General features: G+C 35.9%; 2 protein-coding genes across 3 annotated transcripts; both read left to right on the plus strand.

Moving 5' to 3' along the window:
* Positions 1 to 380: 380 nt before the first annotated feature.
* Positions 381 to 5,337, plus strand: LOC113524921 (uncharacterized). 2 transcript variants are annotated; one of them, XM_026911309.3, is made up of 6 exons: positions 381 to 509; positions 1,294 to 1,596; positions 2,154 to 2,246; positions 2,766 to 2,804; positions 3,363 to 3,428; positions 3,844 to 5,337. In XM_026911309.3, exons 1-6 carry the CDS (start codon positions 449 to 451, stop codon positions 3,912 to 3,914), a joined length of 633 nt encoding a protein of 210 aa, XP_026767110.3. In that variant the 5' UTR covers positions 381 to 448; the 3' UTR covers positions 3,915 to 5,337. The 2 variants fall into 2 exon arrangements, with proteins under 2 accessions (XP_026767110.3, XP_026767111.3); XM_026911310.3 differs by having other exon boundaries at positions 3,366 to 3,428.
* A 3,482-nt stretch (positions 5,338 to 8,819) lies between these two features.
* On the plus strand, positions 8,820 to 16,120 carry LOC128318861 (uncharacterized). The gene is made up of 6 exons (XM_053236919.1): positions 8,820 to 8,880; positions 11,981 to 12,283; positions 12,838 to 12,930; positions 13,451 to 13,489; positions 14,048 to 14,113; positions 14,529 to 16,120. The coding sequence occupies exons 1-6, from the start codon at positions 8,820 to 8,822 to the stop codon at positions 14,597 to 14,599; spliced, it is 633 nt and encodes a 210-aa protein (XP_053092894.1). The 3' UTR covers positions 14,600 to 16,120.
* Positions 16,121 to 17,378: the final 1,258 nt, after the last annotated feature.

Raw genomic sequence — 17,378 nt, forward strand, 5'->3', positions numbered from 1 at the left:
TATTGAGTATAGGTTTACATTTATAATTTGTGTGCCTGGAATACAGAACATGTATACATCCTCTCCAATACAAATATGATGCAATTCGAAAACTGCTCTCTTTCATCACTTCTCTTTTTTTATCACGCAATCACACACATCTGTTATTACACTTGTCTGAAATGCTTTTAATTTAAATTAAAATCCCCTAAACCTTTACCATAATCACAAATATTATATAATGCACATTTCTGAGATGCTTCTGCTGTATTTGTATGGACACTGGATGCCCACAAGTAAACCAAGTCAGGTACAAAAATGCAATCATAGATACACAATATTACATCACTTCCTGAGCTACAGCTCACTTCTTCACACTCCTCATCACACCCACTGCACCTCAGAACTTCAGTCGGTTCATACAGTGTAAAGTTTGCTTTGTTTCGTCTTTAACTTTTACACTGTCACGATGGAGCATCTTGGGTTCATCTGTCTCCTGCTGTGTGTAAGCATACACACAGCCAACAGCGGTGAGTGCTTCCATATCCTTTATTTATTTATTTGTTTGTTTGTTTTTTTGTTTATTTGTTTGTTTGTTTGTTTGATCCAAGGCTACAGATTTTCACCCCTCAGTTATAAGTTTCCAAAAACTTCTCTCCTGTCCTCTATATCAAAGAAAATTGGCTAATGGAAATAGTAGAGTTATAAAAAAACAGATTTAATAAACTAAACACCCCTGTCCTCTAAATATATTCCAACTATATACAGTAAATATTGGGCACATTATGCAAAAGGAGCTTTTTTCCACCTATGATATTTAAAATGTAAATTTTAAAACAGGATGCAGTTTGTGATAAATTTATTGAGGCACTGATATACACAAGTAAAGATATTTGAACAACTGTTGGAAAAAAGCTGGGTGGTGGTTTAATTCAGTGGGCCTTTGATTCATAACCAGTTCTATATTTGGATTGGAATTATTCATGCATAACCAACATATTAGGGAAGATATGACAGTCTCAAGCCAGACGTCAATCACTCTGTCCAGTGGTTAGTAACGGTTGGCAATACACATATCCACGAGACACCTACGTTTACAGAATGAGGCAGCTTGATTGACGTGGGCTTCCTGAAACATTCATAACTCTAAGTACTTGGTTATCTCATTCATAAGAACATTCTTTAATTAGCAAGTGTTTCCCTAAACCCTTTGTAACTAACGTAGCGTAGAGCTGTGTGCAGTACAAAATGACAGGACTTTAAAAATCACACTGTTTACTGAAACTGTATTTTCTCCTGCATTCTGACTGACAGTAAAACAATCCTGTCGAGAGAAAAACATCTGCGTCCTTAAATGTGGCAAAGAGACGAATGGCAACGTGACCTGGAGCAGAGATGTAGATGGAAAAAGGGAGAAGATTCTTACCATCTACAAGGAAACGGTTATCAAACACATCACTGATCCAGACAGACGTTACAGCTCAGGAGCAGGTCTGATTCTGAGTATATTTGGATTCTCACCTTCAGACGCTGGGCGATATTACTGCAATGAGAACACTGTGGAGCTCAGTGTGATGTCAAAGACTGAAATAATCTCTCAAGAGCGGACTAGGACTGGTAAGTGCTCTGTCTTTGAGAACTGATTCAATTAAAACTCTTTAAATGGAATTATTATTACAGGACATTACCACAGTGAGAACACAGTGGAGCTCAGTGTGATATCAAAGACTGACGTAATCATGAAAACGAGGGGTACATGGTCTGAGCATTGATTAAAATTAAAACCCATTAAAAAACCCATCACATAATTATTATTCTATAGTTTTATTATATATAGTTTATTTTTATTATTATTTTATTTCTTCTGCTGCTTCCTGTTATAAGTATAAATTATTATTATGATCATTATAATAATATAATGATATTATATTGACTATTCTTCCATTATTATTAAAATAATCACAAATAATTTTGTAAATTATAATTATAAATTAATAATAATGTTCAACATTAATAATTAATAATTTATATATTTTTATTAGTGCCATATTAGTATTTATTTATGAATTACACAGACATACTGCATGGTCTTAATTTTATATTATTTTTCAATAGTTTTAAGACTGATTGTTTCAGCAAACACATCTGAGGTGATGATGTGATTTTGTTTGCAGGTGAGTTGTTGCTCGCAGCTGCAGTAGCCGGGGGCTGTGTGCTCGCTTTAGCATCGGTTCTGGTTATGTGGAAATGTTTCTCCAAAAGGAAAGGTGATATTTGGTTTAAACTATATACATTACAATTTTATTATCTTTACTACTGAGCTGGAATGCTAACCCGCTGACCTGCTTGGCCTGTTCTTATCTCTTGGATCATTTGTTTTGTAATTGCATTAGTGATTATGCAATTTTTCTGTAACAGTAGCTCTGACAGTAGTGCAGCTGCAAATCACAGGTTTATATTAATGCGCTCGTTGTCGTGTGTAATCATTGATCTGGTGAAGTTTTCTGTAAGGAGATGTTTCTGTAACATTTCTGGAAGGAGTCTTCTTCAGGACAGAGGAGTTCACACTTTGCACTTTCTCTGTAACATGACAAGTTGCATTTTTTTGTCTTATTAACTTTATAGTTTATAAATGCTGAAGTTTATCTTTTATTCATACAGTTATCAATGTCAGTTAAGGGAATCTTAACGTAAAACATTTTTTTAATTCTCACATTTCTATTGTTGTTCAGCTGCATTAAAGAATCCACAGCCTGTTTAACTCTTATTATTAACTCTGTATTCAGGTAGCGCAGCCAAGACAGAGGAAGATTCAGCTGAAAAAGGTAATCACTTAAAACATTATCTTCACACACAATGTCACAAACTGTTATCTGGAGATGAAACCTCATCTTTGAAATGTTCCTATTAGAAAACGCATTTTAAAGCATTATCAGTGAGGCTCCCGAGTGACGCAGCAGAAAAGTGTTCACTCTATCATCGGGAGATCGAGTCCCAGAGATGCCATAGATATCTGTGGCCAAGAGAGCAAAATAGGCCGTGCTGTCAGGGTGGGAGGGGCATACACTCTCTCCCCTGTCAGTCACAGCAACACTAGCCAATCATAGGTGTCTGTGAGATTTATGTATGTGGAAGATGGTAGATTTCCTCTGAGTGTGTTACGCTGCCCTGTGACGCAGCATGAGCAGCAGCCTGAAAAGTTGTGGTTGGCTGACTTCACATGTCTTGGAGGAACTGCTGTGTAATCGCTGGCAAATTGCTGGGATATAAGAGGAATAAAACACTCAGGGATCTGGGGTGTTAACAGTAACTTTTCATCAGACCACAACATCATGGTGGTTATAACATCATGGTAGTGGTGACCCCTATACTCTGTATCTCAGCAGGTTCTTTGGATACGATACACACCTATGAGTCTATTTATGAGACTCCATCAGCTCCACAACCAGGTGAGTTTACTAGTAATGTAGAGTTTATTAATGTGTAAATAATTAATTATAAATATGAAGTAAGAATGAGAACATGAGCTTCATAACCTGACTAACTGAAATGTTTGAGTATATCTGCTGTAAACTAATGTTTCTCACAATTGAAAGGCTGCACACTTTATGCAAACAACTGAAAATAAAAACAGTCCATAACAGTCCAAAAGGTGCAGCATGTATATGAAATAATATTTTAGCTTTTTTTTAACCTATTTATTTATTTATATATTTATTTATTTTTACCAGAAGAGAGCCTACTGCTCATTTATGAGACATTTTAACTAAAGGAGCAGAATTATAGGATTGCCTTCTCTAAGAAGGATGAAATAACTTCAGTATATCAGGTAGTAATCAGATTGTATTTCTCTGCCCTTTGTAGGTAACCAGCAGATCCCAAAAGATGGCATTTACTATCTGGCTTCACATTCAGGAATCCAGATCACACGTTAACATACACAAAATGTCCTTTTTTTATTTTCAATTTCATTGGTTTACTTTTTTGTTTGGGTTGATAGACAGACAGACAGACAGACAGACAGATAGAGAGATAGATAGGTTGGAACTTTATTGATCCTGATGGAAATTTCAGTGTTACAGTGGTAAAAGTGGTAAAAGACAAAGATTCACAGATAACCATAAATACAATAAAATAGCACAGTGCAAAAAATAAAATAAAATAAAATAAAAATCCAGGTGAGGGAGGGAGGGATTTGTCTCTATACAAAAGATAAGTATAAACAAACAAGGCACTTAGATATTGTTCATGTGTGAAAGAAAGTGGGGAGGTGCCAGTTAAAAGGTGCCATGAGGTAGTTCTACTACTACTGTTACTGCTAATAATAATAATAATAATAATAGCAACAGCAGCAACACAGGCTCAGCTGCTAGTGCTAACATTATAAATAGTAATGGACTCCTATAACAAAGCTGGCCTTCCTAATCAGTTTGTTAAGGTTCTTTGTGGCCTTCGCACCAATACCATTTCCCCAGCACACAACAGCATACAACAAAATAGAAAAGTGGAGGAACTCACTTCCTCCATATGCTCTCTATCAATGGTGACGGGTGATAGGTGGAGCCTGGACCTCCTGAAGTCCACCACCATCTCTTTTTTTCTTGCCAATGTTTGGCTGCAGTTTGCACCACTCAGCAAAGTTCTCCAGCAAGGCCCTCTACACATCCTCCTGCCCACCTCTGATGCATGAACTTCTGCACTTGACATGACTCTGTGTTATACCTAAGATCTGAGGTGTACAGACTGAACAGGAAGGGAGCCAGTACAGTCCCTTGAGAAGCCCCAGTACTGCACATAGCCGTATCTGACTCACCAGTTAGGTAGTCCATTATCCATGAGATGATGGATTCATCCACCTGCATCACCCATAGTTTCCTCCCCAACAGTTCAAGCTGTATGGGGCAGTCGTGGCCTAATGGTTAGAGAGTTGGACTTGTAACCCAACGGTTGTGGAATCGAGTCTCAGGTCCGGCAAGGATCGTAGGTGGGGGGAGTGCATGACCAGCGCTCTCTTCCACCCTCAATACCACGACTGAGGTGAGACACTTGAGCAAGGCACCGAACCCCCAACTGCTCCCCGGGCGCCGCAGCAAAAAAAGGCTGCCCACTGCTCCGGGTGTGTGTTCACTACTATGGGTCACCATACTCAGCTCTGACCAGTGGTTGAAGCTGAGCTAATATCAGTCTTTCCAGGGTCTTCATTATATGTGATGTTAAGGCCACTGGTTGAAAGTTGTTTAGGACATTTGTTTGCCTGTTCTTGGGCATTGGGACCACACATCAAGTTTTCGATTTGACAGGAACTGTTTCCTGTTGACTAATTATGGCCAAATCTATTAAAGAATAATTTGAAATATCTGAACTGTGTTGCACATTATTCTTTTCCTATATTTCATATGAGTATAAAAATGTATTCGATTTCTGTTTCAGTAGTCAGTTTCATAATGTCTACACTCACCATCCACTTTATTACATTGATTTACAGATATACAGGTGTACATGTGTTCCTATTAATGTATACAGTGAGTGTAGTTCCACATTTATTCTATGTGATATTTAGCAATGTATGAACGTTAAAGCCATAATTAAGTAAATACATTAAGACTCCATTGTACTTGTAAGGTACACGGGACTTTACAGATACACAGGTGTAAATATACAGGACTTTATAGATATATACAGTAGATGTAAACATACAGGACTTTACAGATTTATACAGTAGATGTAAATATACAGGAATTTACAGATATATACAGTATATGTAAACATACAGGACTTTATAGATATATACAGTAGATGTAAACATACAGGAATTTACAGATTTATACAGAAGATGTAAATATACAGGAATTTACAAATATATACAGTAGATGTAAATATACAGGAATTTACAGATATATACAGAAGATGTAAATATACAGGAATTTACAGATATATACAGAAGATGTAAATATACAGGAATTTACAGATATATACAGAAGATGTAAACATACAGGAATTTACAGATATATACAGAAGATGTAAACATACAGGAATTTACAGATATATACAGTAGATGTAAACATACAGGACTTTACAGATATATACAATAGATGTAAATATACAAGTGTTTACAGATATATACAGTAGATGTAAACATACAGGACTTTACAGATATATACAGTTGATGTAAACATACAGGAATTTACAGATATATACAGTAGATGTAAACATACAGGAATTTACAGATATATACAGTAGATGTAAACATTCAGGACTTTACAGATATATACAATAGATGTAAATATACAGGACTTTACAGATATATACAGTAGATGTAAACATACAGGACTTTACAGATATATACAATAGATGTAAATATACAAGTGTTTACAGATATATACAGTAGATGTAAACATACAGGACTTTACAGATATATACAGTAGATGTAAATATACAAGTGTTTACAGATATATACAGTAGATGTAAACATACAAGTGTTTACAGATATATACAGTAGATGTAAACATACAGGAATTTACAGATATATACAGTAGATGTAAACATACAGGAATTTACAGATATATACAGTTGATGTAAATATACAGGAATTTACAGATATATACAGTAGATGTAAACATACAGGAATTTACAGATATATACAGTAGATGTAAACATACAGGAATTTACAGATATATACAGTTGATGTAAATATACAGGAATTTACAGATATATACAGTAGATGTAAACATACAGGAATTTACAGATATATACAGTAGATGTAAACATACAGGACTTTACAGATATATACAGTAGATGTAAACATACAGGACTTTACAGATATATACAATAGATGTAAATATACAAGTGTTTACAGATATATACAGTAGATGTAAACATACAGGACTTTACAGATATATACAGTAGATGTAAATATACAAGTGTTTACAGATATATACAGTAGATGTAAACATACAAGTGTTTACAGATATATACAGTAGATGTAAACATACAGGAATTTACAGATATATACAATAGATGTAAACATACAGGAATTTACAGATATATACAGTTGATGTAAATATACAGGAATTTACAGATATATACAGTAGATGTAAACATACAGGACTTTACAGATATATACAGTTGATGTAAATATACAGGAATTTACAGATATTTACAGTAGATGTAAACATACAGGAATTTACAGATATATACAGAAGATGTAAATATACAGGAATTTACAGATATTTACAGTAGATGTAAACATACAGGAGTTTATAGATATATACAGTAGATGTAAACATACAGGACTTTACAGATATATATGCAGTAGGTGTAAATATACAAGAGTTTACAGATATATACAGTAAATGTAAATATACAGGACTTTATAAATATATGCAGTAGGTTTAAAGATACAGGACTGTACAGCTATGCAGGTGTAAATGTTTACGGGACTATACAGGTGTAAATATACAGTTGTAACTTTACACATAGTATACAGGTGCATATATACACAGAACCATACACATATACAATTGTAAATATACAGTGCTCTGGAGAGAGTAAGGGCAATTTTCTGTTTTAAATGCTTCAGAGGAAACAGAGTGATAATGATCTGTAAATTATGCAAGCCAAAACCTCTGGAGATATCAGCATTTCACAGCTCAACATTCAAGGCTTTAGCTAGCTGAGTGAGCTAGACTAGCTAGCCAGATTTTTTTTTTTTTTTACAATATTAAAACTCTGTATTAAACAGAGTAACACAAGTGTTAAATGTAACACTTAGGATAATGACTAAAGAGTGTCTTTGCAAGATTGCTAACTATGTACCTAGAAATGTGTGAATGTTAACAAAGCCAGCAAACTACTGAAAACCCAACAGCATTTGGCTAAGTTAGCTAGATAGCTGATGTTACCTTTCTTTATTTGCTGCTGATAAGGGATGGAAGTGGTGTTGACCACATTACACATTTAAAAATGTAATTTGTAAAGTAATTATTCATGCAGTTTTCATCAGATGACTTATGTACTCTTACCTCAGTAATTTTCTGAAAACATTTTTACAGAAGCAGCACTTTTACAGTTGTGTGTTTTACACACACACACACACATATATACATATATATCCTATATGGTCAAAAGTTTGTGGACACCTGACCATCACACCCATATGTGGTTCCTCCCCAAACTGTTTCCACAAAGTTGGAAGCACACAATTGTATGGATGTCTTTGGATGCTGTAGCATCACAATTTTCTGTCACTGGAACTAAAGGGTCTAGTCCAAATCCATTTCAGCATGACAATGCCCCTGTGCACAAAGCGAGCTCCATGAAGACATGGTGTGTGACGGTTGGAGTGGAAAAACTCGAGTGTCCTGCACAGAGCCCTGACCTCAACCCCACTGAACACCTTTGGGATGAACTGGAACACCGACTGCACCCCAGACCTCCTCGACATCCCAACATCAGGGCCTGACCTCACTAATGCTCTTGTAGCTGAATGAACACAAATCCCCAAAGCCACGCTCCAACATCTAGTGGAAAGCCTTCGCAGAAGAGTGGAGCTCATTATAACAGCAAAGATGCCTTGAAAAATAATGAAATTAAATGTTTCTACACACAAATATATATATATATGCATCACTTTCTTGTGTAGAAGAAGGATGTGGTTCAGGAAGTGATATATATATATATATACACACACACACACACACACACTTATATATACATCACTTCCTGAGCCACATATTATTTCTACACACTTCTTATTATCCACACTGCAGTTCAGAGCATCGCTCCGTTCACACGGTCTAAAGTTTGTTCTGTTTCATTATAAATAATTACACTCAGTCGTGATGAAGCGTATTGGGTTCATCTGTCTCCTGCTGTGTGTAAGTGTACACATAGCCAACAGTGGTGAGTAAAAAGCAGACTTATTTTAATCCATAATTACTGAAGGTGTTTTTAATATAAATACAAATGTAGTGCATTGCCTGGATTAAAAAATAATCTAGATAATAATCTAGATATTCATAATTGGTTTTTTTTTAAAAAGGTTAATTATTTACTTATTTACTTGCTTAATTTTTGGTCTTTTATACCTTTAAAAAGATTCAAGACTACAGTTTTTTTCTTCTCAATTGTATTAATGATAGACAGAATGACTTTTCAAAAGCTTTAGCAAACACATTCTTCTCCTCTCAGTTTCTTCTGTCATGTCTTCTCCATGAGAGTGTCAGGCAGCTGAGACAGCTGCGGTTGCGGGTGATACTTTTATTGGTAATAGAAACAAGCAAAAAGATCCCAAAAACACTTAGCAAAAATGTAATCAAGAGCTGGCAGAAGGTCAGGCAATTTACAAACAGGATATCCTAGGCAAAACCTGAATCACAAAAACCAGAGGGACAAACCAGTTCAAAAAGTAAAATAGCAAACAGACGCAAAGGCTTGCATTGCCAGATGAGAAAATACAGAGCGGAGTGGATGCTTCACCCTCAGTGAATGGCCATAGTATCTATTTATAGGGTGTGTGTGTGATGGAACCAGATGTGCTATATCAGTAATCAGGTGCCAGTGAACATGTCAGTGTGTGAGGTGGCTGGGTGTTGTAGTCTCCGGCGGCTGTATTTGTAGACTGCAAATTAAAATCTATCTGTTCAAAAAACCTTTCAAATAAATTTGTAATGGAATCCTTATATTTTCCTTATATAATCCTTGTGTTTTGCTTTCTTTTTCCTTGTTTCATGTCTTAAATACACACCGGTGGTTTGTGCTTGTTATTGTCTGTGTAGTGGGTTCTTTGTGTGGCGTTTCCTCCATAGGCCGGCCAAACCTGGGCGCCACCCGGTGGCCTGGCTATATACTGCCAGAATTGGCGCAAAGCAACCAGAAACAGACTAGTCTACTGTGTGTCCCATAGGGCAATCGTGAAATGTTTTTATGTTTATGTTATATCTTTATTTGCTATTATTGTGTATAATGTTTTATTTTATAGCCGTGAGCAATATTTATGGAGTATAAATTATTGTATATAGAGTTAAAATATTTTTGTTTGTTTGTAACTTTGTATATAGCTTTAGGTTTTTTTTTTCCCTACTGGATAACCTCTACAGCACTGTAAATAAATCATCACCCTGCACTATAACATCTCAGCGAGTATTGCCATCATTCTTCCCCTTTTCCCCCGGGGTGGGTTTTTTTTCTGGAGTCTGTGAAACCACTGCCCCACAATACCACAAGTTTTCTTCTCCTTTCAGGGTTATGCAGGATGTGGTTTGTGATGATAAATGTATTGACACATAGATTCACAGCAAAAAAAGATGTCTGGAACGCACCACAAAAATGGGCATGGTGGTAGTTCAGCAGTGCTTAAGAGGTCCTCACTGCAGCCGGTAGCACGGTGACGTATTGGATGTTGTAAGACGCATGCGCCGAAGGTTAGGGTTAGGGTTACAACATCCAGGACGTAGTGGATCTAATCCAATATGTCATCACGCTACAGGCTGCAGTGAGGACACACTCAAGATTCTGGGCCTGTGTTTGGTGTAACAGTGGAGAATCAGAGGAAGAATTAGGATCCATGTGCAGGAGGTCTAATGAAGTACAATGCAAACACAGTTGAAGTTGTAATAAAATAACCTCTTGATATAACTGGCAGTGGTTATTTTACTGTGAAGCAGATCAGTCCAGGCCAATGGATAATCCAAAAGACAAAACCAGAAAACAGAGCAAGGATATAGGCACATAATGATAACACTACAACAAAGGGTCAGAACTTAATACAAGCACAAAACATAGAAGTAACCTTGAAGTCCATGTGCTGTCAGAGGTCATGCTGGAATTCCGGTGAGTGTGACCTCTGCTGGTGCAGAGGGGAACTGTCTTGAGTCCCAGTCACATTTGGATAGGAGTTATACATGTATATATTAGCAACACATAAAGAAGGTATGATTTAGTCTCACAAGTCAGACGTCTAGTATTCTGTAGACCGGAGCACATTCGGCCTGCGCAAACGTGCAAAAAATACTACTGAAATGGCCTGTAGTGCCTATTACTCAATATATAAATTACAAGCTTTATATACTGTGTAAATATAATCAAGCTTTTTGCAGCCAGGGACCCCTTAAAGTGTAAAACAAATTCCACAGACTTCTCAGTACAACTTAATTTTATTATTTATTGGAGCTTTTTACTCATGGACTTTCCACTCACAGAATGTACTGTATTTTTATTAAAATTCTCATTACGTCCAATCTGACATTTATTTATTTATTTATTTACTTACTTACTTACTCATTTAAGGGACCAGTCAAACAGGATAATAATTCTCTATATAGTAAATATATATAACATTAGTAATGGTAGGTTGTGATTTCCAGCACTGTAACAAATGGAAAAAATATTTTCCGACTCCCTGGCTTTGCTTCAAAGACCCTTTAGGGTTCAGGAACACACATTGTGAGCTACTGATCTAGAAACAATAAACGATAACCATTGCCTACTTTTACAGAATAAGGCAATGTGATTGACATGGCTGATGACCAACCACCGACACTTCCAGTAACCCACTGACAACCATATGGGATTATCTATTTACATAACAATAAGTGCTCCAAACACACCTGCTTAATAACTTTAATACCATTAATAAAGAATGATCTGGTGGCTTTACACTGCTCAAAAACACTCAGTGCAGTCCACTGTTTAAAAGTTCGTACTTCTGCTGAAAGCCAACACACAGAAATGCAGAGAGCCAATCAGATTGCAGTCTTTAAGATTCTGAAGGTTATGGCCAGAAAAGTGTACAAAAGCCACCAAGAGGAAGAACATTACTCAAAATTCTAGGATTTAAAGATAAATGATTAGCAATTAGAATGTGCTATATCTATCATAAATACTGTCTTTTACTGTTTTTATTTTATATGTAAAGCACCTTGAAAGTTTGAACTCAAACGGAAAAGTACTCGCTTGGTGAACTTTACTGAAACTGTATTTTCTCCTGCACTCTGACTGACAGTAAAAAAATCCTGTCGAGAGAAAAACATCTGCGTCCTTAAATGTGGCAAAGAGACGAATGGCAACGTGACCTGGAGCAGAGATGTAGATGGAAAAAGGGAGAAGATTCTTACCATCTACAAGGAAACGGTTATCAAACACATCACTGATCCAGACAGACGTTACAGCTCAGGAGCAGGTCTGATTCTGAGTATATTTAAATTCTCACCTTCAGACGCTGGGCGATATTACTGCAATGAGAACACTGTGGAGCTCAGTGTGATATCAAACTCTGAAATAATCTCTCAAGAGCGGACTAGGACTGGTACGTGCTCTGTCTTTGAGAACTGATTCAATTAAAAGTCTTTAAATGGAATTATTATTACAGGACATTACCACAGTGAGAACACAGTGGAGCTCAGTGTGACATCAAAGACTGACGTAATCATGAAAACGAGGGGTACGTGGTCTGAGCATTGATTAAAATTAAAACCCATTAAAAAACCCACATAATTATTATTCTATAGTTTTATTATATATAGTTTATTTTTATTATTATTTTATTTCTTCTGCTGCTTCCTGTTATAAGTATAAATTATTATTATGATCATTATAATAATATAATGATATTATATTGACTATTCTTCCATTATTATTAAAATAATCACAAATAATTTTGTAAATTATAATTATAAATTAATAATAATGTTCAACATTAATAATTAATAATTTATATATTTTTATTAGTGCCATATTAGTATTTATTTATGAATTACACAGACATACTGCATGGTCTTAATTTTATATTATTTTTCAATAGTTTTAAGACTGATTGTTTCAGCAAACACATCTGAGGTGATGATGTGATTTTGTTTGCAGGTGAGTTGTTGCTCGCAGCTGCAGTAGCCGGGGGCTGTGTGCTCGCTTTAGCATCGGTTCTGGTTATGTGGAAATGTTTCTCCAAAAGGAAAGGTGATATTTGGTTTAAACTATATACATTACAATTTTATTATCTTTACTACTGAGCTGGAATGCTAACCCGCTGACCTGCTTGGCCTGTTCTTATCTCTTGGATCATTTGTTTTGTAATTGCATTAGTGATTATGCAATTTTTCTGTAACAGTAGCTCTGACAGTAGTGCAGCTGCAAATCACAGGTTTATATTAATGCGCTCGTTGTCGTGTGTAATCATTGATCTGGTGAAGTTTTCTGTAAGGAGATGTTTCTGTAACATTTATGGAAGGAGTCTTCTTCAGGACAGAGGAGTTCACACTTTGCAATTTCTCTGTAACATGACAAGTTGCATTTTTTTTGTCTTATTAACTTTATAGTTTATAAATGCGGAAGTTTATCTTTTATTCATGCAGTTATCAATGTCAGTTAAGGGAATCTTAACGTAAAACATTTTTTTAATTCTCACATTTCTAGTGTTGTTCAGCTGCATTAAAGAATCCACAGCCTGTTTAACTCTTATTATTAACTCTGTATTCAGGTAGCGCAGCCAAGACAGAGGAAGATTCAGCTGAAAAAGGTAATCACTTAAAACATTATCTTCACACACAATGTCACAAACTGTTATCTGGAGATGAAACCTCATCTTTGAAATGTTCCTATTAGAAAACGCATTTTAAAGCATTATCAGTGAGGCTCCCGAGTGACGCAGCAGAAAAGTGTTCACTCTATCATCGGGAGATCGAGTCCCAGAGATGCCATAGATATCTGTGGCCAAGAGAGCAAAATAGGCCGTGCTGTCAGGGTGGGAGGGGCATACACTCTCTCCCCTGTCAGTCACAGCAACACTAGCCAATCATAGGTGTCTGTGAGATTTATGTATGTGGAAGATGGTAGATTTCCTCTGAGTGTGTTACGCTGCCCTGTGACGCAGCATGAGCAGCAGCCTGAAAAGTTGTGGTTGGCTGACTTCACATGTCTTGGAGGAACTGCTGTGTAATCGCTGGCAAATTGCTGGGATATAAGAGGAATAAAACACTCAGGGATCTGGGGTGTTAACAGTAACTTTTCATCAGACCACAACATCATGGTGGTTATAACATCATGGTAGTGGTGACCCCTATACTCTGTATCTCAGCAGGTTCTTTGGATACGATACACACCTATGAGTCTATTTATGAGACTCCATCAGCTCCACAACCAGGTGAGTTTACTAGTAATGTAGAGTTTATTAATGTGTAAATAATTAATTATAAATATGAAGTAAGAATGAGAACATGAGCTTCATAACCTGACTAACTGAAATGTTTGAGTATATCTGCTGTAAACTAATGTTTCTCACAATTGAAAGGCTGCACACTTTATGCAAACAACTGAAAATAAAAACAGTCCATAACAGTCCAAAAGGTGCAGCATGTATATGAAATAATATTTTAGCTTTTTTTTAACCTATTTATTTATTTATATATTTATTTATTTTTACCAGAAGAGAGCCTACTGCTCATTTATGAGACATTTTAACTAAAGGAGCAGAATTATAGGATTGCCTTCTCTAAGAAGGATGAAATAACTTCAGTATATCAGGTAGTAATCAGATTGTATTTCTCTGCCCTTTGTAGGTAACCAGCAGATCCCAAAAGATGGCATTTACTATCTGGCTTCACATTCAGGAATCCAGATCACACGTTAACATACACAAAATGTCCTTTTTTTATTTTCAATTTCATTGGTTTACTTTTTTGTTTGGGTTGATAGACAGACAGACAGACAGACAGACAGATAGAGAGATAGATAGGTTGGAACTTTATTGATCCTGATGGAAATTTCAGTGTTACAGTGGTAAAAGTGGTAAAAGACAAAGATTCACAGATAACCATAAATACAATAAAATAGCACAGTGCAAAAAATAAAATAAAATAAAATAAAAATCCAGGTGAGGGAGGGAGGGATTTGTCTCTATACAAAAGATAAGTATAAACAAACAAGGCACTTAGATATTGTTCATGTGTGAAAGAAAGTGGGGAGGTGCCAGTTAAAAGGTGCCATGAGGTAGTTCTACTACTACTGTTACTGCTAATAATAATAATAATAATAATAGCAACAGCAGCAACACAGGCTCAGCTGCTAGTGCTAACATTATAAATAGTAATGGACTCCTATAACAAAGCTGGCCTTCCTAATCAGTTTGTTAAGGTTCTTTGTGGCCTTCGCACCAATACCATTTCCCCAGCACACAACAGCATACAACAAAATAGAAAAGTGGAGGAACTCACTTCCTCCATATGCTCTCTATCAATGGTGACGGGTGATAGGTGGAGCCTGGACCTCCTGAAGTCCACCACCATCTCTTTTTTTCTTGCCAATGTTTGGCTGCAGTTTGCACCACTCAGCAAAGTTCTCCAGCAAGGCCCTGTACACATCCTCCTGCCCACCTCTGATGCATGAACTTCTGCACTTGACATGACTCTGTGTTATACCTAAGATCTGAGGTGTACAGACTGAACAGGAAGGGAGCCAGTACAGTCCCTTGAGAAGCCCCAGTACTGCACATAGCCGTATCTGACTCACCAGTTAGGTAGTCCATTATCCATGAGATGATGGATTCATCCACCTGCATCACCCATAGTTTCCTCCCCAACAGTTCAAGCTGTATGGGGCAGTCGTGGCCTAATGGTTAGAGAGTTGGACTTGTAACCCAACGGTTGTGGAATCGAGTCTCAGGTCCGGCAAGGATCGTAGGTGGGGGGAGTGCATGACCAGCGCTCTCTTCCACCCTCAATACCACGACTGAGGTGAGACACTTGAGCAAGGCACCGAACCCCCAACTGCTCCCCGGGCGCCGCAGCAAAAAAAGGCTGCCCACTGCTCCGGGTGTGTGTTCACTACTATGGGTCACCATACTCAGCTCTGACCAGTGGTTGAAGCTGAGCTAATATCAGTCTTTCCAGGGTCTTCATTATATGTGATGTTAAGGCCACTGGTTGAAAGTTGTTTAGGACATTTGTTTGCCTGTTCTTGGGCATTGGGACCACACATCAAGTTTTCGATTTGACAGGAACTGTTTCCTGTTGACTAATTATGGCCAAATCTATTAAAGAATAGTTTGAAATATCTGAACTGTGTTGCACATTATTCTTTTCCTATATTTCATATGAGTATAAAAATGTATTCGATTTCTGTTTCAGTAGTCAGTTTCATAATGTCTACACTCACCATCCACTTTATTACATTGATTTACAGATATACAGGTGTACATGTGTTCCTATTAATGTATACAGTGAGTGTAGTTCCACATTTATTCTATGTGATATTTAGCAATGTATGAACGTTAAAGCCATAATTAAGTAAATACATTAAGACTCCATTGTACTTGTAAGGTACACGGGACTTTACAGATACACAGGTGTAAATATACAGGACTTTATAGATATATACAGTAGATGTAAACATACAGGACTTTACAGATTTATACAGTAGATGTAAATATACAGGAATTTACAGATATATACAGTATATGTAAACATACAGGACTTTATAGATATATACAGTAGATGTAAACATACAGGAATTTACAGATTTATACAGAAGATGTAAATATACAGGAATTTACAAATATATACAGTAGATGTAAATATACAGGAATTTACAGATATATACAGAAGATGTAAATATACAGGAATTTACAGATATATACAGAAGATGTAAATATACAGGAATTTACAGATATATACAGAAGATGTAAACATACAGGAATTTACAGATATATACAGAAGATGTAAACATACAGGAATTTACAGATATATACAGTAGATGTAAACATACAGGACTTTACAGATATATACAATAGATGTAAATATACAAGTGTTTACAGATATATACAGTAGATGTAAACATACAGGACTTTACAGATATATACAGTTGATGTAAACATACAGGAATTTACAGATATATACAGTAGATGTAAACATACAGGAATTTACAGATATATACAGTAGATGTAAACATTCAGGACTTTACAGATATATACAATAGATGTAAATATACAGGACTTTACAGATATATACAGTAGATGTAAACATACAGGACTTTACAGATATATACAATAGATGTAAATATACAAGTGTTTACAGATATATACAGTAGATGTAAACATACAGGACTTTACAGATATATACAGTAGATGTAAATATACAAGTGTTTACAGATATATACAGTAGATGTAAACATACAAGTGTTTACAGATATATACAGTAGATGTAAACATACAGGAATTTACAGATATATACAGTAGATGTAAACATACAGGAATTTACAGATATATACAGTTGATGTAAATATACAGGAATTTACAGATATATACAGTTGATGTAAACATACAGGAATTTACAGATATATACAGTAGATGTAAACATACAGGAATTTACAGATATATACAGTTGATGTAAATATACAGGAATTTACAGATATAT

This window comes from Pangasianodon hypophthalmus, chromosome 9, assembly GCF_027358585.1.
Source record: "Pangasianodon hypophthalmus isolate fPanHyp1 chromosome 9, fPanHyp1.pri, whole genome shotgun sequence".
Classification (NCBI taxonomy): domain Eukaryota; kingdom Metazoa; phylum Chordata; class Actinopteri; order Siluriformes; family Pangasiidae; genus Pangasianodon; species Pangasianodon hypophthalmus.

What these genes read in the sequence shown, in the direction of transcription:
- LOC113524921 (XM_026911309.3), top strand. Translation starts at nt 449, where the DNA reads ATGGAGCATCTTGGGTTCATCTGTCTCCTGCTGTGTGTAAGCATACAC. An exon ending in ATGTTTCTCCAAAAGGAAAG is followed by an intron (nt 2,247 to 2,765) that starts GTGATATTTGGT and finishes CTCTGTATTCAG; the next exon opens with GTAGCGCAGCCAAGACAGAG. An exon ending in TCCATCAGCTCCACAACCAG is followed by an intron (nt 3,429 to 3,843) that starts GTGAGTTTACTA and finishes TGCCCTTTGTAG; the next exon opens with GTAACCAGCAGATCCCAAAA.
- LOC128318861 (XM_053236919.1), top strand. Translation starts at nt 8,820, where the DNA reads ATGAAGCGTATTGGGTTCATCTGTCTCCTGCTGTGTGTAAGTGTACAC. An exon ending in TGTACACATAGCCAACAGTG is followed by an intron (nt 8,881 to 11,980) that starts GTGAGTAAAAAG and finishes TCTGACTGACAG; the next exon opens with TAAAAAAATCCTGTCGAGAG. An exon ending in TCAAGAGCGGACTAGGACTG is followed by an intron (nt 12,284 to 12,837) that starts GTACGTGCTCTG and finishes TTTTGTTTGCAG; the next exon opens with GTGAGTTGTTGCTCGCAGCT.